Raw genomic sequence first — 22,501 nt, forward strand, 5'->3', positions numbered from 1 at the left:
GCCTTCCTCCTCCTCACACCTCCACTTCCGACCACTGTCCTAAAGGCTGCAAGGAAAGATCCCAAAAATCTGCTTGGGACAAAAAGGGAAGGGGGGGCCGAAATCGGGGAGAAATCCCGCGACCGCAGGGCTGAGCGGACGACACCGAGCAGCGCGAGGCTGAGCGGGCTCCCGCCTCACTCCGCTACCGCACAGCCGGCGTGGAGCGCTCCACCCCGGGCGACGGCAGCTCCCGCGGGCTCTGCGCTGAGCCCCGCGGCTCCAGCGTGCCCCGGCGATAACCCTCTTCTTTATGACGCCTACCGAACAGTCCCACTTTAGCAGGAGCGGCCCGATGTATTCGCTGCTCTGCTCCCCTCCGCCCCTCCTCTTCCCCCTTCCCCCCCCGGCGGGGTTCAAAATGGACTCGACCACCCGGGCAGCCGGGCACCGCTTCGCCGCGGGTCACGTGGGCGGCGCGTGCCCTATGAAGGCGGGGAGGCGGCGGCCATTTGGTCTCATGCGGGCGAAGGCAGAGGGGAAGGGGAGAGCGCTCGGCCCAGGATGCTCAGCCCCGGCGTTACCGTGGCCCTGCGGGTCTGCACGGTGGGCCTGCGCCCCGAGGTGCCTGTCGTGCGGCTGTGGGGGCTGCTGGGTGAGCGCAGTGCTGACTATGTCCGCCTCCACCATGAGATCCAGGCAGCCATGGGGCCACGACTGGCTGCTGCCCCCGGTCCCGGTGGGGCTGAGCTGAGCACCGGAGACCTGGGCCTAGTGGAGGTGGTTGGGCTTTGGTACCGCTGCTGCGTGGTGAGTCGCCGTGGCCAGGATTACCGTGTGTTCCTGCTTGATGAGGGTTGCACCATGGTCACGTCTGCTCGTTACCTGGCACGAGGCAGCAAGGAGCTTTTCCATCTGTCCCCGGAGGTCCTGGGCTGTGTTGTGGCTGGTATCATGCCGTCTGGAGGCCCCAGGGCGGCAGCCTGTGGGGATGCACCAGTCTCCACCTGGACAGTGGAGGCTATGGAGTTCCTCAGCTACCTGCATGGCAAGGAAGTGTCTGGCCTGGTGCAGGAGGTGATAACGCCGCAGCTCATAGTGCTTGAGCTGCCCCAGCTTGTGGCCCAGATGTGTCACTTGGGCCTGGCCAGGCAAGTTGCTCCCAGTTGGTTTTACCAGGTGCTCAGTTGCTGCGTGACTTACGGACACTTAAGGAACCAGGTGAAGCTACAGCCTCCAGCATGTTCCCCTGTAACTTCTGCAGTGCCACAGCTTCTTAGTGTTTTGCTCTCCTATCAGCCTGTGTCACCTGCCTTGGATTACTTCTACCCGCAGCTTCAGTTGGGTGTGACAGAGCCTGTCCTAGTGACCCATGTCTCTGACCCGCACCACATCTACTGCCAGTTGCAGAGCCTGTCCCAGGAGATCCATTGCCTTTCTGATACCATGCGCCACACTTACGACCAGTGGGAGCAGGATTTATTACCCAAAGTGGGCTCACCCTGTGCTGCCCGTGGCATAGATGGCCAGTGGTACCGTGCACTCCTGCTGGAGCTTATTGCTGGGGAGCAGGACCAGCAAGTGGCTGTGGTGATCTTTGTGGACTATGGCAGGAAGGAGACTGTGACCAGAGCTAACTTGTGCCATTTGCCTGTTGAGTGTTTTCGCATGCCTGTGGTGACTTACTTGTGTGCTCTTCAGGGTATCTCAGATGGGGGCCGTGGCTGGTCCCCGTCTCAGATCGATAAGCTGAAAGCACTGGTGCTAGGTAAAACAGTGAGAGCTCACATCAAAGCCTTTAACTCCTTTGAGCATCTCTATTCTGTGAGCCTATATGGGGAAAATGGTGTCAACTTGAACCATCTTTTTGGGGTGCAGGCTTGCTGCCTGGTGAGCAGCCATATGCAGGTCAGCCAAACTGAGGCTTGGGAGCAGCTGGAAGTAGAAGAATCCACAGCTGAAGAACTGGAATTGCCAGCAGGAGCACCTCCTGTTGCTTTAATGCACAGAGATTTGGTCTCCGCTCCTGTAACTAGTGTGCGTCTGAAGTTGGGCGCGTTCCACGATGCGCAGGTCTCCCACCTCCGAGACCCATCTGAGTTCTGGCTGCAGCTCCATGAGCACCGCCAGCTCTTCAGGCAGCTGAGGCAAAGCATGTGGCATTTTTACTCCCATGACACAAAGCTGGATGGTGCTGGGTGGGACCTACAGCCTGGATCCCTTTGTTGTGCCAGTGGGAAAGAGGGTGTCTTTTACCGGGCGGTGATCACCAGGGTACTGGACAGTGGAGTAGAAATACACCTGGTGGACAGAGGCAATAAGGAAACTGTAGATCGGTGTGTGGTAAAGGAGCTGCTCCCTCGCTTTGGGGAACTACCTCCTTTAGCTCTGAAGTGTTGTTTGGCAGGTGTCTCCCCTCTGAGAGGGAGTTGGAGTGAAGCATCTGTGTCTGCTTTCAGAGAGATTGTAATGAACAAGGGACTAAAGGTTCATTTTCTGAGTGCACAGGGTGACAAATATATGGTTGAAATTTTTGACCAGTCCCAGTTAGGAGAGAAAAGTGTAAGTAAACTCATGGCCCAGGCAGGATATGCTGAATACCAGACGTGTGCAATACCTGAGGCTCTCCAGAAATCATCTAAGGCGGCTGTGAGCCGGGCCTCTTCCCCAGCGTGTGCTGGGGAGGAGAAGCAAATAAATGCAGAGGAGAGACTCGGAGAAGAATCTGATCTAAAGAGATGTGAGAGAGCACTTAATCCTTATGCAGCTGTGATGGTCAGAGAGAGCCCTGTTGCAGCCATTCACACTTCTAAAAGTAGTGAATCTCTTCCTGCTCAGAAGTATGAGGGCAAGAAAAACTCGCCCGTCTCTTGGAGACAGAATTACGTGGAAATGAAGCCAAGCTCTTATGGAGGCCAGTTAAAAGTAGGAAGTACAGTTAATGTAGTTGTGTCATATGTTGAAAATCCTAGTTACTTTTGGTGTCAGCTAAGTAAAAATTGCCATGACCTTAAGGTACTAATGGCGGAAATTCAGGAGTATTGTAAAAATTCACCCTGCCCATACACTTGGCCAAATTCAGTATGTTTAGCCCAGTACTCAGAGGATGAAAAATGGTACAGGGCTTTAATTGTTAGTAAAGTTCCTTCTGCAGGAGAAGTAGAAGTCATATATGTTGATTATGGCAACAGAGATATGGTCTCTCTAACAAACCTCCGCTCAACTAACGAACGCTTTCTTAGGCTGGAAGCTCAGGCTTTCCGGTGCAGCCTTTACAACTTAATCCAGCCAAATGGTCAGGATCCTTTTGCTTGGGATCACAAAGCGATTCAGGCTTTTCAGGAGTTTATTGACACTTTGTCATCTCATTTTGAACTGAAGTGTACAATATTTGCCTTGGCTTCAGTAAACAATAAGGAGCTATTTAATATTGTGGATTTAATGACACCTTTTCAGAGTGCATGCCAGTTTCTGACTGAGAGAGGTGTGGCCAGGCCTTTATCACCTCAAAACTCTCTGGTATCCTCAGTTCAGCTTCATTCTTACTATTATTCTATGCACAATATCAAAATTGGGAGTGAGGAAGATGTTTATATTACCCACGTTGAGGATCCACAGACATTTTACTGCCAACTTGAAAGATGTGCAGGTGTCTTAGCACAGCTTAGCGATAACATCGGTCGCCTAAGCGAAAGGGTGACCAGCTTAGAAACCTTGCAAAAGTCTGAAAGCTTGTGTCTAGCAAAGTATACTGATAATCACTGGTACAGGGGAGTAATTATCAAAACAAAACCTAATATGGAAGTCTTCTTTGTGGATTTTGGGAACACAGAGACAGTAGAGAAAGACGATCTGCTTCCTTTACCCAGTGATGCTCGTGATATCTTGCTTTTGCCAATGCAGGCCATAAAGTGTTCCTTATCTGATATATCTAATGTTCCCAAAGAAGCTACAACATGGTTTAAGCAAGCTGTCCTAGAAAGGCAGTTAAAAGCAATAGTAGTAGCAAGGGAATCTGATGGTAAACTGTTGATCGAGTTGTTTGATGGTAATACGCAAATTAATGCAAAACTGAAGGAGGAGTTTAGCTTAATAAACAGTACAGGACTATGTAGGCATGTAGAAAATGCAACTTTGTCCTCTAGAGATACAGATGTGGATGAGACTGCAGGGTCCCCTTTAAAGGCAGGTAGGCATTTTGGAAGAAAAAAATGCAGATCTGAAGCTCAGGGAGGAGGGAGGAGTAGCAAAAGGCACTTCAAAGAAGAAGACAATGTTTTCCAGCCTGCCACAAAGGGAGATCTGACAGCTGGATTACTGGAGTCTGATGAAAAGTTTAGCAGTAAGAAGGATGCATTTTTGTTAAATAAAGCGGGGGAGGACTCTCTGCTCTCCATCCAGATGGATACACAGTCAGATATTAAATCTGATGCTGGAGGTGGCTGTGTAACGCTTAAAAGTGTATCTGACCTACTGCAACAGAAGATAGTGCCAGCTCTTAAAGTCTTAGCGTATGTGTCTCATGTCAATGATCCATTGGATTTTTATGTTCAACTAGAAAGTGACGAGGCTCAGCTTAATAGTATTTCGGAAAGCTTAAACAATAGGACACAAGCAAAGAACCCCTGTGGACAACTTTTCCAAGCAGGAGACTTAATCAGCGCTGTTTATTCAGAAGACAGCCTGTGGTATCGAGCTGTAGTGAAAGAGAAGACTTCTGACAATTTGATAAGTGTACAGTATATTGATTATGGTAATACTTCAGTAATTAATGTTGATCAAGCACATGGACTCCCTGAAGACTTGTTATCTATTCCAGCAATAAGCATTCACTGCTTCCTAAGTGGACTTAAGTGCAGAAAAAATACAGTCTGGGCAGAGAAAGCAGTGCTTTACTTCATCAAGAGAACAAGTGAAGTTCTGCTAACGTGTGAATTTGTAGACAAGGTTGAGGATAAATGGGAAGTTATTCTCAGTGACCATCAAGGTGTAATAACAGTGGATTTAGGTGATGAAGATCTTGCAAGTAGCGAAAGATCTTGTTCAACGGAAATACTTCAGGGAGACAACAGTGACATGGTAACTGCATGTGAGCCTTTGCCTCCTCAGGCACAAAATGAAATTTCCAGTGTAAATGACTGTAAATCATTTATCTGGAAGTTTCCAGAGGCAGGTCAGACTGTAAAAATCTATATCACAGTGGTAAATGGTCCAGAATATTTTTGGAGTCACAGTGCGGCTATGAAAGACATGAACTACATAGAGGAAAAAATAGAGGAAGCTGAAAACCTTGGCCTGAGCTCTTTGAACGACTGCAGATCTTGTTTTAAAAGTGGCAGCATTTGTCTAGCAAAATATAGTCAAGATGGAAAGTTCTACAGAGCTGAAGTCAGCAGCATAAAAGGTGACAACGTAGTTGTTAGACATGTGGATTATGGAAGTGAGGAAGCTGTTAGCTTGGAGATGGTCAGACAAATTCCACATGAATTGCTCCAAGTACCTAATCAAGCATTTCCTTGCTGTCTGTCAGGTTTCAGTTCCTCAGAGGGCTCATGGCTTAGTGAAGCAAAAGATAAGTTTTATGATATGACCAAAGACCTCTTATTAGAAGCTAACGTAGTTGAAACTCGGAAGGATAAAGCTTCTCAAGTCCCTCTGTCTCTTGTCAAGTTGGAAGCTTCTGGTAAGAGTATTAATGATGAGATGAAGCCTTTTTGGAAAGCTAATAAAGGAACTGGTGACACCACTTTCTCAAACCTTGAGAACTCCTTGAAGGAAAACAGATGTTCAGACGACGACACTGGTCACGACGACACTGGTCTCCAGAGAGAAACTCCTGCTGTTTGTGGATTAGCTCAGGAAGAAAGTGAAAGTGCTTTGCTTTCTTCTGAACCTTTCCTAGGTGTAACTTTGGGGTGTTTAAATACTGTAGACACAAATGTATCGGTGGGAGCTGTTGAGAATATGTCTGGGAAGACTGACGATGGGTATGAAACAGCTGAGCATCACAGTAACTCTGATAAACGGATACCTCTCTCTGAAGGAGAGACTGATAAGAATGAATCAATGAGAAGCTGCAGTCTTCATATTTTGGGGAGTGAAATGAAAGCTGCAGAACAAGAGTTACCTGAAGTACCATTTCAAGAGGATGCTGGACTGAATGCAGAACTGACAGGCGGTGCTTTGGCAGATAGTCTTTCTGTAGGAAACAAACAAGAAGGACTGCAAAGGTTGCCAGTGCTCCAGGTACAGTCGTCTCTGAGTGATGAAACACGGCTGTTACTGGAACTGGATCAATTACAAATGCACTCTTCGTTTGATGATCTAAAAGAGTTCATACTGGAGCTAGAGGCATGTTCAGTGCAGTCCTCCTCTGGTGAAGGAACAAAGGAAGCTCTGGAAACAGAGTCACTTGAAACGCAGACAGCTTCAGGCAGTGAAGCAAGAGAGAAAGTGTTAGAGCAGGAATTGTTTGAGCTGCCAGTTGAGAGTAAGGAGATGGGGGAGCTGGCAGCTCTGAAATTTCTTGGAATCTTACCATCACTTAATGACAGAGAGAACTTGGTGCCTTCAGTTACCAACGGACAGAAGACAGAGTGGATTGCATCTGACGTTTGGCTTTCTTTGGGAGAGAAGGCAAAGAAACTGGAATGGAGTTTGCCTGGTGTTCCTAAAGCAGAAGCTGTACAAGAAGACTGGATGGAATTAGAGCCTCCTCCCCTAAAGCAGTCTTCATCTGATGGTAAACCTGCAGAACAACTGGACCTGAAGACCCATGACATACTGTCAATGCTAGGTACTGAAATTAAGCAGCTTCTGGAACTGGTGCTGCCTGATGTGCAGCCATCTCAGGAAGATGGGGAGGAGGACTTTTTATGGTTGGAACATGCTGCACTGCAAAGTTCTGGAAATAACAGAAGTCAATTTTCATTTCTTACAGAAGACGTAAAGAATCAGAGGCCTGTTTGCAGTGTAAAATCACGTGACTGCAAAGTTGAGAAACGTAAGGAGTGGCAGAAGAAGGATGACTGTTATGTGAAAGAATGGATGAAACAAGACTTCACTGACTCATTTAAAGAATGTGGAAATACATGTGTGCAGTCTTTCAGCTGTAAGCCTGGGGATGAAGAAGTAGATAAAAAGCAAAATGAGAACTTTGCTGACTGCAGTGCAGGTAAAGTATCTGATTTTAAGGAGTTAAAGCATCAAAATGTTTTGCGCATTCAAACAAGAAAGCTATTCTTATGTTTGAAACCTAACTTTTATTCCCTAATAAGTTATATATTAGTGTTAATGTCAGTGTGCTTTGATGGGTTATGGACATCAGACTAAGTGTAGTATCTCATGGATAATGTGACAGTCTAACAGTAGCTAATCTTACTTGGAGAAGTTAATGATTTCTTTTATGATTGGAAATCTATTTTTGAACATGAAATGCATTTTGAAGGCAGTTCACGATAACAAATTTTTAACTTTCAAATACTTAAGTACTTTGAACAGGGGTGGGGAGTAGGGGAGGCAGGCTGTGAGGCATTTTTATTTTTTGGAGGAATTGTTTTTGTGTTGTGGTTTTGTTTTGTTTTGTTTTCTTCCTCCTTCATTGATATGTCATAATTTTTGTAGAACACAATGAGTATACTTGTAATCTGAAGGGCTTTGCTGTTGGTTCCAAATGTGTGGTGTGGACCTCTCCCAAATGGTGCGAGGCTCGCATTTTGGAGGTATCTGAAAAAGGTACCAGAGTAAGTATGGTTTGAATACCTTTTCTGCATTCTTAAGATCTGGTCCTTCTTTGGTCTTCCTCCAAACTTTGAATATTTTATAGAAGTCTATTAAAGAATTTAAAACTTAGTATTGCAAAGGCTGATTCTGGATTTATAGACTACATACAAGCAAGTGTCTCAACAGAGTGCATGCTGTATGTCAACACTTGATAGGCCCTTCATATCTTATTCCCCTATGCTGGCTGAGGGGACTGAAGGATCTGGCTCCAATTTGAGACAGAACTACATACATATAAGTGTGTGCCTGGCCTGCAAGTTATTGTTCTGCTCTGGAGCTGTGTTACCATTAAATGCTCATGAAATTTGCATTATTTTACTGAGAAATAGTCTTGAGGAATTTGTTAGAACAGTAGAAACTTGTGATGAAACCTAAATGATACTGTAATTAATAAAGAATACACAACTATTCCTACTTCAGTGAAATATATATTGAATTAGTGGTTGGCAGGGGTTTACTGTAACAGTAGTTTATAATCTAATGGGCTGCCTTGTTCTGCTGCTGTTTAAACTATGAGATAAATCAAAAGTCTTCCTCCAGTTCAGGAGGAGTGTGTCTGTATCTACACATATGCCCAGACATTATATCTATATAAAAGGACCTTAAAGTTGTAATTTAAGGTTGCAAATCAAAAAGATTATTTCATAAAAGTAACATTTTTGAAAATTGAATGCCTGAGATCATGGAAGCCAGCTCTTTTGCTAGTAGATTCCTTAGGTATCTAAAGCTAACATCAGCTGTGTACTACTGTATCTTATTTGCTGAGTGTATTCTCAGGATCCACTGCGGTGCTAGATGTAAATTGGCTCTATCTGTACAGGTCTTGAACCTCTCCAGTGGCAGTGAGGAGATTGTGGATCCTGAGAATGTCTGGAACGGTATTCCTGACTGGGCTTGCAGGTCATCTGAGGTATGGTGGTGTGGTGTGGACTGGGGAAGGCACTACTGATTTTCTTAGAAAGGGTGCTCTGAGTTTAGTTGTGATTCTTCCCGTGTTACCATGAGAATAAAAAGGCAAAGCAGCATTCATGCCAGCTGCTGGAAGCACAGTATTTTTCTTTGACATCATATTGTCCTTCCTTCTCTAATAGATCTCTCTGGAGACTATAGAAATTTGTATAAATATATTGTATAACTGGTAAATTTATGTAAACTATTTATATAAACTGTCAGCCATTTGGCCTGAGGACTATGAATTCAGTCTGGGAATAGATTAAAAAAAACAGCTTGAAGGAAGAAATGTTACTGGAAGACTACTATTACTCAAGAACTGGTTAAACAACGCTGATGATGTGTGGCTTTTGACAGATCATGCTAGCAGAGCATGTAACTAACTGGTAAATCATGAAAAATACTTCTAGTATGAAGTAATTAGGAAATGATAGTAAAGTTTTCACCAGTGTTATTCATGAAGTACCAACAAATGAAAAACTCCTGTCTGGAACCCAAAACTCAGGTTGTCAGCCATGCTGCCAATGACAGAATGGATTTCCAATTCATTCTTCACAGGCAGAAAAGCAAAAAGTGGGCAGAAGACTTCTGTAGTGAGTTATAAAAGGGGGGAAACCAGTGGTAAATAAGAGTCCAGCAGTGCTGATGTAAAAAGTTAGTCCAGTATTAAAGGAAGCACCTCAATGGAAAACTGTCTTGGCAATAGTGCAGGCTTCCTAAGAGAATCCTCTTTTGTTTAGGCAATAACCCCTGCAACAGAAAACTTGCAGTCCTTACCAGAGGAGTCCTTACTTGAAGGTAAGACTACCTAAAACCTTCCATAGAGGTTGTGTGCTCGGTGTCTGGATGCTTTCTAATTTTCTAGAAAATGCTTTATTTTAGAAAATAAAGCTGAAACACGTGAGCTTATGTATTTGCTGCAATACTGTTGTAATTTTCTTAGTAGCATTAGCTTACCTACTGTCAGTTTAATGGTGAATACATGCCATGAAAGGTGTTACTCTGTCTTGATTAGAAATCAATTTAGTATTTAATTATTCAACCTAGTGGATTGAGCCTCTTGGATAAGCTGGAGTAACGTAAGTTACAGATTTCGGTTGGGTTTTGAGCATTGGCCACCAGCATGCTACTCTTTTTCACGTTTCTGAGGCAAAGTGAGTGACTGCCAGGCAGAGCCTACTAAGCATTGTAGTTTGGGATTTGAATGCCCCAGTCCCTTAACAGATCTTGGCCTATGAATCTAAACCCATACCAATACCATCTTGGTTGTTGTAAGGATGGTTTGTGAATAGTGCGTGTACATCTTTATTTTCAGTTAAAAATTTTGAAGTGTTACTGGAAAACACCTGTGTACCAAAGAAAATAGCATAGAAATAGTACAGGTTCTTTCTGATTATATAATCTACAGAATTGTAGAGCAGCTCTGGTTGAAAGGGAGCTTTGGACGTGCTCAAAGCAGGGTCAACTAGATCAGGTGGTTTAGGACCTTCCTGTCAGGTCTAGAACCTATCCAGAACCTCTCTGGGCAACTTGTTCCTATGTTTGACCAGTGGTTACCTGATAGAGACTGAACTAAGCTTAAGTAGAGATAACAATTCAATCACTGAAAACACAAATGCTGATTGTATTTCAGTACAGTTGCACTGAAAGCTAATTGGTTTATGGGTAAAAAATAGTGAAGCCTGCAACAGAGATGTAGTTATCTCTTGGGCAAAACAGTAGTTAAAAGAACTTGATTAAAATGGTAAACTGGTGAACCTACAAATCCTCCCTCAATTGCATCACTCAAACAATTTTTGATTGAAGATCAAAATTCTTGATTTTGCTGTTTCTGGTTTTTATAATACTATTATAGTTTTTACCACTTCATTTTAGTGTGTTGTTTTTTTTTTTTTCCCCTCCTCTTTGGTTGCTAATTGTTATTGTCCAAGTTTGCTGTGTTCTTGAATACTTTACATGGTATTAGTGTATGCACCCTCTCAGCAACAGCATAGAAAACGTGAGCTAAGGTCCTGCAACTATGTGGCATAGAACTGGATCTTGCTGCACATGTCGGCCACTGCCTGGAAAGGCAGTTTGAGTAGAAGGTACCTGATCCAAAGGATGCAAAAACTCCTGTAGTGGGTTATGCGAAGCCCACTGAGGGATGGAGTGGCTTGAACTCGTAACTGAAATCTGGGAGCACTCCTTGCTTCATCTTCTTGGGCAGTTCCACTGTTACAACTGTTTTATCCTTATCCTTATATGATAACTTTGCATAACCCTCGTCTTTTAATGTGGTAGAATATATTGAGATTTAATCTGAAGCCTTGTAGAGCTATAACTTGAGATATTAATGCATTTATATGTGCTTATAGAAACATCTCAGTGGGTCTAATCTGCTTTTTATTCCCTGTAGAAAAGCAAACTGGCTGCAGTTCAGATTTAGCTGAGGATCGTCATGTCCTCCAGCATTCCTGAAACCACATGAAGCTGAGCAAGTACCTGTGTACACAAATATTGCCATGAAAATGTGTTTGCATGCCAACAAGAATACAAGCAAAGCACGGAGTGTTTTTCTTCTGCCTAACTCAGCAAATTCCTGTCGTGACCATGCTTCCCTCTCAAGGAGTAGCGCTTGATGGTAGACTGTTATTGTCAGCTTGGGTTCTTAGAGCCGCGCTTTCTTTACTTGAATAAGAATTTGCCTCATCACGGGCATTCCTTACTGAATGTGTGTGTACACTTGTATCTAGCTGTTGGTGGGTGGTTCTTCAACAAAGGTTTCTTGTGAGTTGCTGTGTAGGCTACTGCTTTCTGATTGCTTTTTGAAAAGTTGCATTGTTAAGTCGGTTTTTTTTGGTTTTGTTTTTCTCTAAGAAGTTGAGGGTATTTTTTTTTGGGGGGTGGAGGGGAGGAATTTTTTCTTTGTAGGGGAACATAGTTGTTTTGGGTTAGTCTTGCATTCAGTGCTGTTATAAAGCAATGGAAGAAGCTGGAATAAAGCTTTGACTGGCATATACTGATCAGTGTTTTGTTAATGACTTGTGTTCCTTCCCAAATGCTGTGTGCACAGCGAGTATCTTCAACTGTACTACTGCAGTTAGATGTAGCTATGCATGTTCTGCAATTACTGGTTCTGTTTTGACTCTAAACAGCTCTCTAGAGCAGTGTGAGCTATGGTGAGCGCTTTGAAACATCACTCAGTCATGTACAAAACAACTTGTACTTATGACATGGCCTTAATTGCACTCACGAAAGATGAAACTTTTTCTATAAATATGAAGCAGACCTAGTAGAGTAGTTTTGCTGCTCTGTGTCTACAGTGGGGTAAGGACTTCTCCTTAAACTAACTGCAGCTTATCTCACCTTTTATTCTCCACCTCGTGTGTTGAAAAGGGGTTTCTATTTTGCAGTCCTGTTCCATACTCGTTATGGCACAGGTTCGTCCTCCTCTTCCAAGGCTATGGATTTTTTTGTGTTTCCATACTGTTTTAGGCACCCAAGATCTCTGACAGTGTAACAGTCTGGCTGATCTCAAATGTCAGTGCTCACTCAGTAGGAGAAACACTTGCACATTTCTTCCCTTAATAGAGACAATACATGATGGTAGGCTGGAGAGAATTTAATTACATTCTGAAAAACAAGTCTTAGACAATATTGCAATCTCATGTTAAGATCTCAGATTATATAAATATTTAATTACACTGTTAACTGCTTTGCTTGTTCCACTTGCTTCAGTTGTTTTGTTTGTAACCCAATTTTGAAACAAAAAGGCTACAGTTAGGAGTAATGCCCCTTGTGCAAGGCTTGTTCATGCAGAAGTCACCCTTCCACGTGGTGGCTTCAAGAGTTGTGCTCTAAAGATCAGAGCTGCCTATAGCCAAGCACATAGTCAACTGCTTCTACTGACAGACACAGACAGCAATGCTAGTACCTGGACAAAGGCGAGGGCCTGGAGAGCATTACAACTGTGAGACACATAAAAATGATCAACTTTTTTTTTTTAGGAGTGGTAGAAGTGACACATCTCTTCTGTAATATCACCTACAACAGTATGACTAAGGGATTGTGATAATACAGAGACTAACAAGAGAGGCACTGGTTGGAGATTTGCCTAAGGGGAATTACAGTTGCTACAACAAGAGTGACCATTTCAGCAGCTTTTGGAATGGAAACATGCTCTGAGTATGGCAGTAAACAGAGATCTTGAATGTAAGTGGATTAAATTCATACGAGAAGTCCTGTATCTGAACAAACACCTTTCGCTGTTGGTAGCTTAAACTATTTCCTGTAGCTTTTCCTGTGAGTCTTATTAAAATAAGACTGTTTTGAAGACTGGCACCTCTCTGACTGAGAAGGAGCAAAAACCTGCTCTAACTCTCAACTTGTTGTCAGAACTCAGATGAAATACTAAGTAATTTAATAACAAATTGAAGATACTTGTTTTTCTTACACTGCAAAAAAGGCTTGCTGGATGCAAACTGACCTAAAGCTTGGTAAGCAGAACTTCAGTTGTATTCCTCAGAGCTTAATCTCTCTCTCTGCAAACTTGATTCTACGTCAAAACCAGAACAAGTGTTTAAATTACCATCAAGTGATTTTTTTGCCCCAGCTGCCTATAAAGCAGAAGTTACCCTGTTGCAATGTTTCAGAGCATCCTGCTGACTCATTTGAACAAAAGCCTCTCTATATTTTAATGGTAATGTTACCTAATGCCTTATATTTTTTTTTTCTTTTGTTCCATACTCCAAGAGCTGTGTAGGTGGCCAACACGGTCACATGTCCGAGCAATGTCTGGCCAACATTAGTGTCCTGATATCCGTAGTATTTTCAGCCCTTCTGTGAATTCCTTACTCAGGTTTGGCTGGAGATAAGTCAATATTGGTACCAGGAATAACATTGGGTCCTATGCCATCCACAAGAGAATCCCACTTATCAAAATCCTTCTTAAGACCTATAGAATGGGGGAAAGAAAACCCAAGTGGTAATGAATTAAGTAGTCAGCTTTTTGTGATGCTACAATGAAAAATTAAATTAAAGGACAGGTGAATCAACCTGGCAAAGTAGGGGAGGCATGATGTTTTAAGGAGGGAAAAATGACACTCCAGGTTTTTATGCATTGGAACAAAACTGCGATGTTCCTCCTCTGAATTGCTGAGATTACAAAATTAATTAACAAACCTCTAGAAAAAGAGTCTGTTTTTTTCTACTTAAAACTTCTCTGATGCATTTACTTTTGATCTTGTTCTAAACAGAAGTGCTATATAAAAAACTTTTGTGGGAATTAAGTATTACTTTAACTTCATACTTTGATGTAAACAGATACTTACTCAAATGTTTCTGCAGGAAGGCTAATGAAGCATGATTGCTTATATCTATAGCTTCATTGGGATCTATTTCTCCTTTTAATTTGAAAAATCTTCCAATGATTCCTCCGCTCACAAAGGTAAAGTCAGGAAAGCTCTGATGTACTGACCCCCTGTAAATACAATAACGATCAACAGGCTGGTAAGAATGCAGTCGTCTGATTAAAAGATGCCATGGGTTGCACAGACTTCTTCAAAGACAGCCACACATCTTATGCTGTCTTCTTAGGGAGAAGAAGATAAACCAGGTTAACCTCATGAGCATGCAAGGTGAGCAGTATATTCTGTTCTAAACACAGAAGGCAGGAAGTTTTGTACGTGCTTAATGTAAGTCACTATAATTGCAACAGCAATAAAGAGTAGGCTTGGCCAAACTTCAAGATGAAGTTGTCTCTCTGCTCTAAGGTGGATTAGAGCCATCCACTCCCCTGTACGCAGTGCTTTCACTAGGTGAGTGCGTAACTGCACCCAGAAGGCTATTTAAGGTGTTCAAACTCAGATGATGCATGGGACCCAGAGCAAAACCTGTGCCCCAGGAAAGGAACATACACCTTGGAGTATCTTAAACTTGGGGTCTCCGTCTCCACTGCAGGGGACCTACTGCTGTTTAATGTAAACATGCAGTGAAAACCTGGGCCATCAGGAAGTAGTGACTGTCTGTCTGTCTGCAGTTACATGGAGCTGAACAGCTCCAACAAGACAGTAAAGATTCATTTTCAACCACAGAAATGATGGATCCTGGACACTTACTTGATAGTGATCATTTTCTTGTTTGTGTCATTGGAGCCAAGCTTCTTCATCTTCAAGATATTATCAGCCCACTGGAATTTTTCAGAGTTGATAAAAAGCAGAGGCTGCTGGACACTGTTTTGGTAAATATCATCACCTATTGGAAGCATCCATGCATCCAGGGCAATGCCACACCTGTTAAACACATGTGCATATTGTCACAGAAGCAGAAAGCTTTGTATAGAAGTTCTCAGCGTGCTTTGATTTGCAGGAGAGATGAGATACTCTCTACGATACTGAACAGGTAAACAGGTTAATTAATTATTTTGTTTCCAAATGATTTCTACTCTAGGGGAAGATATCTAATCCATTATTGTATTTGTTAGTCCCCACTGCCAGGTGCAGCTGGACACAGGAGCTTCTGCAGGGTCCTACAGTATCATGATATAATACGGCACAGCTGTTATGTTCCACCACAGCCCCACACTTGAAAGAAGCATGACTTGAGAAAACAAGACATGCCAAACAAAACTTTTCTTGAAGAGCTAATTAGTAGTTGGGGGATCTCAGGTAGGGTCTCCTGCTCCAGAACTCTCAAGTGCCAAATGTCTCTTGCCTTGTTTTGTGTACTTACCTGAATCTTATTTCTTTGCTCAGACTCTCAATAACTGTAGCACCACCAAAAGAGTGTCCCATGACAGCTATTCTGCTAGTATCAACAGAATCCTGTAAAAAAAAATTAGGGGCTGTAAGAGACTTTCTTTCACAAACTTTTTTTTTTAAATGGAATAATTATTTAGGGAATATATCCTACTGAAGTCGGAAGAGCATCTTTTCAGCTCAATTACTATCTATCCAGCTTGGGATGACCTGAGAATATGTTCATAGATGTACGGTGTGATCTTCAGAATAGTTTACAGGAAGCAGTTTAGAAATGGAACTGGGAAACCAGAAGCGTTATTAGGCTTTTAACAAAATGCAGTCACTGCCTTTCACTCACCTTTAGGCTATTCCAGTCAAAGTTTGAATTTAGTACATTCATTACTTCCTCTCCTGAATTGATTTTAAGAATGAGATTGAGAGCTTTGATACACTCCTGCGCTCTTTGCTGCACCTGGGGAGAAAGAGAAATTGGGGCAGAGTACTGCAAGGAATTATCACACAACTGCTAGGCTTACCAGCCCTTTGGACACAAGACTGAGTCTGATTTTTTTTTCCCCTAAACGTCTGATACAGCAATGACTATGCTGAACTGCAGGATGGAACTGTAAAACAGAACAATGACAAGGTCTGACCAACAACAGAACTAATCTTTGAAGGTCCAAAGAGTTGAAGCTCTTGCGTAGATCCTCTGCACGCAGAGGAATTTATCTCTATAACATGTGCCAAAGACCTTCAGCTCCTTCATCTTGTCACTACTCGGAGAAGGAGTTGTTGGGATGTGCAAAGGCTTAAGTTACGAAGCTACAAGAAAGGCTGACTTGCGGCTCCTCATGCTCCCTTTGATGAGCAATGTCATTACATCCCTTGCCCCATCTGCATGATAGCTTTGAAACTGTCTTTGCACTGGATAAACCCTGAAAGAAACAGCCAAGAAACCCTTCCTGTTTTATATACATACACACTATTGAAAACTCTGGTAAAGCTGTTGCAAATAAAAGTTTAATTGTTTGGTATAAGAAGTGGGTTTGATTTTGGTATTTTAGTAAAAGAAAAGCTTCAAAAAGAACTAAAGAACAGTAGCATCCTTGGAAACCACGGTACGTAGGCAGCCAGCAAGATGTCTATGCATCACTGAATTTCAAATAAGTCTCCATCTCCTGACTTCTCTTCTAGTGAAATTTGCTTCTGGAGGTTATTTCCACTCTCAGACATTATGTATTTAGGCTCATAACTAGGATGTTTGCTCACACAGGAAATGACACTTGTACTGCTGTCTGTATGGCCCACGGAGATGAAGGGAAACACCTCCCTGTCTGACTCTGCACTAGCTGGAACAAAACACTCCCACATTTTAAAGGTCAATTCTATGCTCGTGAGTATGGCCATATCACATTCAGCACGGATGCTGCTTAAAATCAGAAAGTCTGCATTGTTTACATTGCTATAAACCACGTTAAAGCCTGCTGAAGATGATGAAGCAAACATCCCCCTTAGAGCAGCCATGATTCACCTTGCTATCCAACAGGAAAAAGCTAAAGCAAACCTAAGGCCACACAAACATTTGAATTCAACTCTGTGTCACTTAAAGACTGGGCTGGGCAGCAAAAGTGTGAAGACACAGAGAAGAAACAGAAAGTTGAGTGGAACTAGAGGAGAAACAGCTGACTAAGCTCAACAGTGCAACTTCATCATAAAGCTTTATTAAGGAAGTAGTTTATGCTCTGAAGAAAGCTGTTGTTGGTTTCCCATCTCCAGGAACATAGGACTTGATGCATTTTTATATATCCCCTGAGTCACGGCAGAAGACTGCAGACATGGCCAAAGGCAAAGAGCCTGCTCGTCAGTCCTGAACACACCACTCCTGCCTCCCTTCCTAGAGCACAGACCTAGGACGAGTACCTGCTTATGGCGCAAACAACGCTCCTCCTCTCCAGTTTTTAGTTTCCTGTAGTAGATCCACTCCTTCTCCATGTTTGATGTAGACTCTTCCTGTGGTTCAGAAACTGACTTTTTTTTACAGTAATACGTTGCTGAAGCAGACTCATCTCTGTAATATCAACAAAAGGTTATTTCTGGAGAGGTATTCTGTTTGGTTTGAGATTAAGTCAGTGGAAGTTTTAGATTTCACTTATCTCAAGAGACCTAGCTACCAACCAGTGCTGCTGCAATCACAACTGAGTGTAGACAGATATTCTAAATAATGCAGTAACCCCACCAAAGTTCCCACCTCCTTTATATTCTCCAGGTTCTAAAAACGAGAGAGAGAAAAACAGTATGCTTGAAGAATGATATCTACTGTGAACTTTTCATTCAAGGGCTATTCTAAGCAAATTCCCTTTGCTTAGATAAGAGTTGAGCTAGATAAACAGGGGATGTGGGCAGGGCTGAAGAATATGTTTGTTTTTCTTTTTTAAAAAAATCTTAAGTTCTTCCTTACAATAAATAACATTCTATTCAATGTGAGAATGTTCCTTTCCATCAGAACTCAAAAACATGCAGTATACACACCTGTGCTCCACAGCAGCCACTATAAAGCCCTGGGAAGCCATCTCAATGCAAATAGCAGAGTAGATCGTCCTGCAATCAAAATCACACTCTAGTGAGACTTGTGCATACATAATTATTTCAAATGACACTGCTCTTTAAACACTGACCACACCAGGTATGTGCTAGCCCCCATTCAGTATTTATTCTGTTTGAATTTGCTAGCCAGTAGAGCCGTTGATTTTAGTGGAGGCATACTGACACACAGCAGCCTGCTCTTCAAATCTGTTTCAGCTCCACGGGGATCTCACCCTCCTACTGAAAATCTGTTCAGAACCATCCTTGGAGACTTCTGTCTCCATAGACAACAAAAACAGTTTGTCAACAAACTGCAGAATTACCGAAAAGCTCCAAGTCCATGGGAAAAAATGAGGAGTGGATATTTTTCTCCCAGCTTAAAAGCAGCGTTTGACTTTGCAGGACAGGTCACTGAACCTAGATAAAAATCAAAGCGTATGTCATTATTACTGAAATGAAACAAAGCGTTTGTTCCTGTGGGAGAGATCCCAAGAGTCTGGAGACCACTGATTTCAGAGCAGTCATCTGAAGATAAGGTACCAAATATCATCCTTAAAATACAGAAAAGAAATAAGGGTCGATTCTGAAAATACTTCCTACTTGGCAGAAGATGCTTTGCTTCTCCCTCCTCCCAACCACAGCCTAGCAAAAGGCCTATGTATCTCTTAAACCCTACCAGAACAGATTTTCAAGAACAGTCAGGCATCCAAGTCTTGTTGGTATTCACAGCTTAGTACCTATCTCACCTTTGTATATTTGGAAATTCCCCTGTGGGATTTAAATCCCAACACATAGGCGCAGCTTACCCAGGCTCTTCCAACAGCAAATCGCCCAGACACTCGTATTCAGAGGAGCCAGGGACTGTGGGTCTGCCTGGCTCACACTCAGCATCGAACATCGCTACACAAACCCTTCCCAAACACACACACTTCCTCAGAAGAAACTATTTTTCAGTCCTGCAGCAATAACACACTGCTCCCAGAGCAGCGAGGCACCGACCTATGTACAGGGCTCATGCCCTTGCACTACTCAAGGAATAAAACCAAAACCAGTCTTACCAACATAGTACTGGAAAAGCCTTTCTCCTACAACTCGGTACATATTAAGGAAGTCAGAGAGTCCCTGATAGTACTCTTTATCTGGAATCCAGGGTGCCTCTTCGTTATCTGTGGCATCGCATGATGGATAATACAAGCGCAAGAAGCTTCCCTGGTGTTAGGGGAAAAAAGAAAAAAGGAAGATTGATATTTATTTGTATATGGCAGAGAAAAAGGAAGATCATTTCTGTCAAGGGCTTCAGATGCAAGAATGACAGCTCAAGAGAATCTCACAAGAAAAGTATTTTCCTACACAGGTTTAGATGCCAATCCCATACTGCTGTCTTTTTGTCCTTGCAATGAATTTAAAGTAGCATGACTGTTGGCATCCAAGTAGAGAAATATGTCACCTTTTTTAGGTTAGCCTACGGCTGATTCAAAATGCTCCATTTAATTAAGTTAATCATTACAAACACTCACTACCTATTTGCTCCATTTCTGCATCTTGATGGATTTTTTCTTCTGTCTTCCTCACTGTGCCTCCCTTCGGGGAGCGCTACGATGACGCAGCTTGATCAGTTTAACAGGGGTAATGGTGTCCCCTTCACCTGAGCTGTCACTGCTTTCTCTGCACCAGTGACTCTCGTGGATCTGTTACTGACTCAACTCAGCTTGCTAAACTGGGAGGAAAAAAGGACCCTCCTAGAAGTTTATTTTTCCGCTGGGTTAGCAAAACAAATTTTACCCTGAGACTAGTTTCTGGAAGTGTGGTCCAGCAACGGAGATGCAGGTAGAGTCAGAGGCATGCTCTCAACGTGGCAATAGTGTGGCTGGCTGACCTGAGCACAAGGCTGTCAGTAAAGCTCTTGGGCAGCTGCACAGCAAAGCAGCGCAATGTATTATTCTTCCTCTTCATCAAGAGGTTTAGAAGTCTGCAGTGGTCCATCTTTCTAAACACAGTTTTGGTTTATCTGCCTGTTTCTTACCACCAGGCTGCATCTTCTTTTACTGTCTGTACTCCAGGTCTTCCAGGAAACCACCTAAGCTTTCCACATTCATGTGGACCCTCCAGTATTTTTTAATTTTATAATTAATTTATAATTGCCAGTACTTTTCCTACACAGACAGCAGCAATGTTACCAATGGCACACCTTTAAGCAGACCTCCTTGCAGAAGAACTGTGTACACTTTGCATTCTTACTTCCTGGTTTGCAAGGGCATTTGCAACACGCTATTCAAATCCACTGTCTTGCTCCAACTGTACTTTTGTTTTAACAAGTTAAGTCTAGGGCCAAAAAGAACATGAGCTTTGGAATAAAGTCTGGTTTCTTGAACACTAATTTATGAGTTTCATACCTAACATGTACAAAAAATGTGTTTAATTAATTTTGTTTCTATTTACTCATCAAACTTAAATCAACCTTTGACACAAAGGCCATTAAGGAAGAAATTATCAAATCTTCATCCATACTGGTAATTATATTAATTTGGTCCCAGAACAATCCCAGTGAATTTCCCCAGGTGACTAACTGCTTCCTAGAAGCAGAAAAAGGTTCATTATCTCTGCCTGAAGGAACTGTAGTTATATGGATTGCTTATCTAAGAAAAACACACAGGCTGATGGCAACGAGAAACTAATTGCTTCTTTGTGCTAATACAGAGTAAGCTTAGTAGAGTAAAAGAAAACATATGAATAACCACTACAAACTGATCACAAGTTCCACTATACCTGGCTAGTCTGAGGAGTAAAGCCACAGTGTAAATGCAGGTGTATTCTCATAGGAAAATTAAAAAGTAAGAGGATTTGAAATGGAAATCCATAAGCAAGCTCATTAGCTGGCTATTTACTGTCCCCATCTTCTTATCGTGGCTTCTCTCTGTACTAACCACTTGCAGAATCGACATCCTGTTCTTTTTCAGACAGGTAACATTTCAAGAAGGCATCTCATACCCTACCCTGCAGCTGAAACATCACAAACCCTCATCCCCCGACCCTGCCAAATTCTGTTGGGATCTTTGCGATAAGAACAGCTACAGTCACAGAGATGGCACGTGAAGGCTCCCCGCCAGGAGCCCAAAGCAGAAGAGACTGGTGGGGTGGATGGGAAGAACCCCATGGGTCCCAGGAGATCACAGTTACTCTGCAGTATCTTGCACAAGGGAGTCAGGAAGGCAAGGATATTAGAAGGAAGAAAATAGCCATGGGGAAGGTTTGCAGGTTACATCCATCTGGTAAATGCCCAGCACACATCCCACGTTGGGATGGAGAGGATAGAAAGCTCAGCTGTTGGTGTCAGCTACGAAACATCCCTGCAAGCAGACCTTCTTTTCGATTCAGCTGTAAAACTACAGCTAGTTGTTTCACTAACATTGTGGCTCAAATCCAAAGGAGGAAGAACGGAAAGCTTTACCTCAACTGCATTTTCTGTCATCAGGTCTGTACATCCAACCGAGTGTGGTCCCTTTCCTTCGGGGATCCTGTAAAACTTCTCAGTGCTGTTGCTCCCCATTTCCATCGGTGCCTTCACCGTCAAACCTGAGGAGAAACACAAAGCAAATCAAGAGACTGCCATGGCCTGTGTGGTCAGTGCACCTACCCTGAAAAAAAATTCAGCACATTGAAAGTCCAGGAGTAGGAAATTCAAGGTTGAGCTGATACAGGAATCTGAAGCTGAGTGAAGAAGTTTGAAATCCTGAGTCATCAATGTGACCTGCTCTGTTCAGGAATTTCCTTGGAGCAGTGTTCTGAATCCCAAGGATCAGACAACACCATGCACGAAACAGAAAGGCATGAAGGAAACGTTTGGCCATGGCACTCAGGAGGCCGAGATCCCGCCAAGCAGAGCAGCCAGCTGTCCTGCTTCTCAGGCACGAAGAGGGAAGCGCAAGGCCAAGAGCGGCGAGTTTCGGAGGTGAAGGCAGTTCCCTCCCTGCCAGCCCTCGACCCAGAGCTGCTCCTCCTCGTTCGAAGGGCAGAGAGGGAAGTTTTTTGCAGCTCCTCAGTAAACAAAACCAGCCTACGCATCTGGGGGAGAAAGGTGTCACCGCAAAAACTAAAGCTGTGGCCGTTTTTCCAAGAGGAATGGCGTAAGCCTGGAAATAAAAGGAAGGGCTACCCGTGCAGGGGAGGTTTTTTGGAAAGCTCTGACCGTCCCCGGGCCCATACCTGGGCTGACCCCTCCGAGCCGGGCTGGCCTCGGGGATGAGCAGGGGCGAAGCGGCCGCATCCCGGACTAGGCGGCGGGCCTGGGCCGCATCCCCCGCCCCTCGCTCCGGCAGCCGGGCTGGGTTTTATCGGCCACCTCTTCCTCTCCCGGCAGCGGCCCCGGCACGGCGTGGAAGACACCCGGGGCCATGCTAGCACCGCTCCCGCCCCGCAAGGCCCGGCAGCCTCCGGGGCCCGGGATGGGGGGGGAGGCGAGGCGGGAAGCGGCGGGGCGGAGCGCGGCC

General features: G+C 43.6%; 2 protein-coding genes across 2 annotated transcripts; one reads left to right on the top strand and one right to left on the bottom strand.

Annotated features, from left to right (window-relative positions):
- The first annotated feature begins 543 nt into the window (after window positions 1–543).
- On the top strand, window positions 544–12,189 carry TDRD6 (tudor domain containing 6). The gene is made up of 5 exons (XM_086745425.1): window positions 544–7,153; window positions 7,603–7,721; window positions 8,582–8,671; window positions 9,453–9,510; window positions 11,111–12,189. The coding sequence occupies exons 1-5, from the start codon at window positions 544–546 to the stop codon at window positions 11,170–11,172; spliced, it is 6,939 nt and encodes a 2,312-aa protein (XP_086601551.1). The 3' UTR covers window positions 11,173–12,189.
- A 111-nt stretch (window positions 12,190–12,300) lies between these two features.
- PLA2G7 (phospholipase A2 group VII) lies at window positions 12,301–22,392 on the bottom strand. The gene is made up of 11 exons (XM_086745989.1): window positions 22,218–22,392; window positions 21,463–21,587; window positions 19,073–19,223; window positions 18,338–18,431; window positions 17,961–18,029; window positions 17,352–17,499; window positions 15,790–15,903; window positions 15,424–15,515; window positions 14,811–14,984; window positions 14,025–14,173; window positions 12,301–13,648 (listed from the first exon to the last, which is right to left on the bottom strand). Exons 1-11 carry the CDS (start codon window positions 22,276–22,278, stop codon window positions 13,545–13,547), a joined length of 1,281 nt encoding a protein of 426 aa, XP_086602115.1. The 5' UTR covers window positions 22,279–22,392; the 3' UTR covers window positions 12,301–13,544.
- Window positions 22,393–22,501: the final 109 nt, after the last annotated feature.

Source organism: Chlamydotis macqueenii, chromosome 3 (genome assembly GCF_036417535.1).
Source record: "Chlamydotis macqueenii isolate bChlMac1 chromosome 3, bChlMac1.mat, whole genome shotgun sequence".
Classification (NCBI taxonomy): domain Eukaryota; kingdom Metazoa; phylum Chordata; class Aves; order Otidiformes; family Otididae; genus Chlamydotis; species Chlamydotis macqueenii.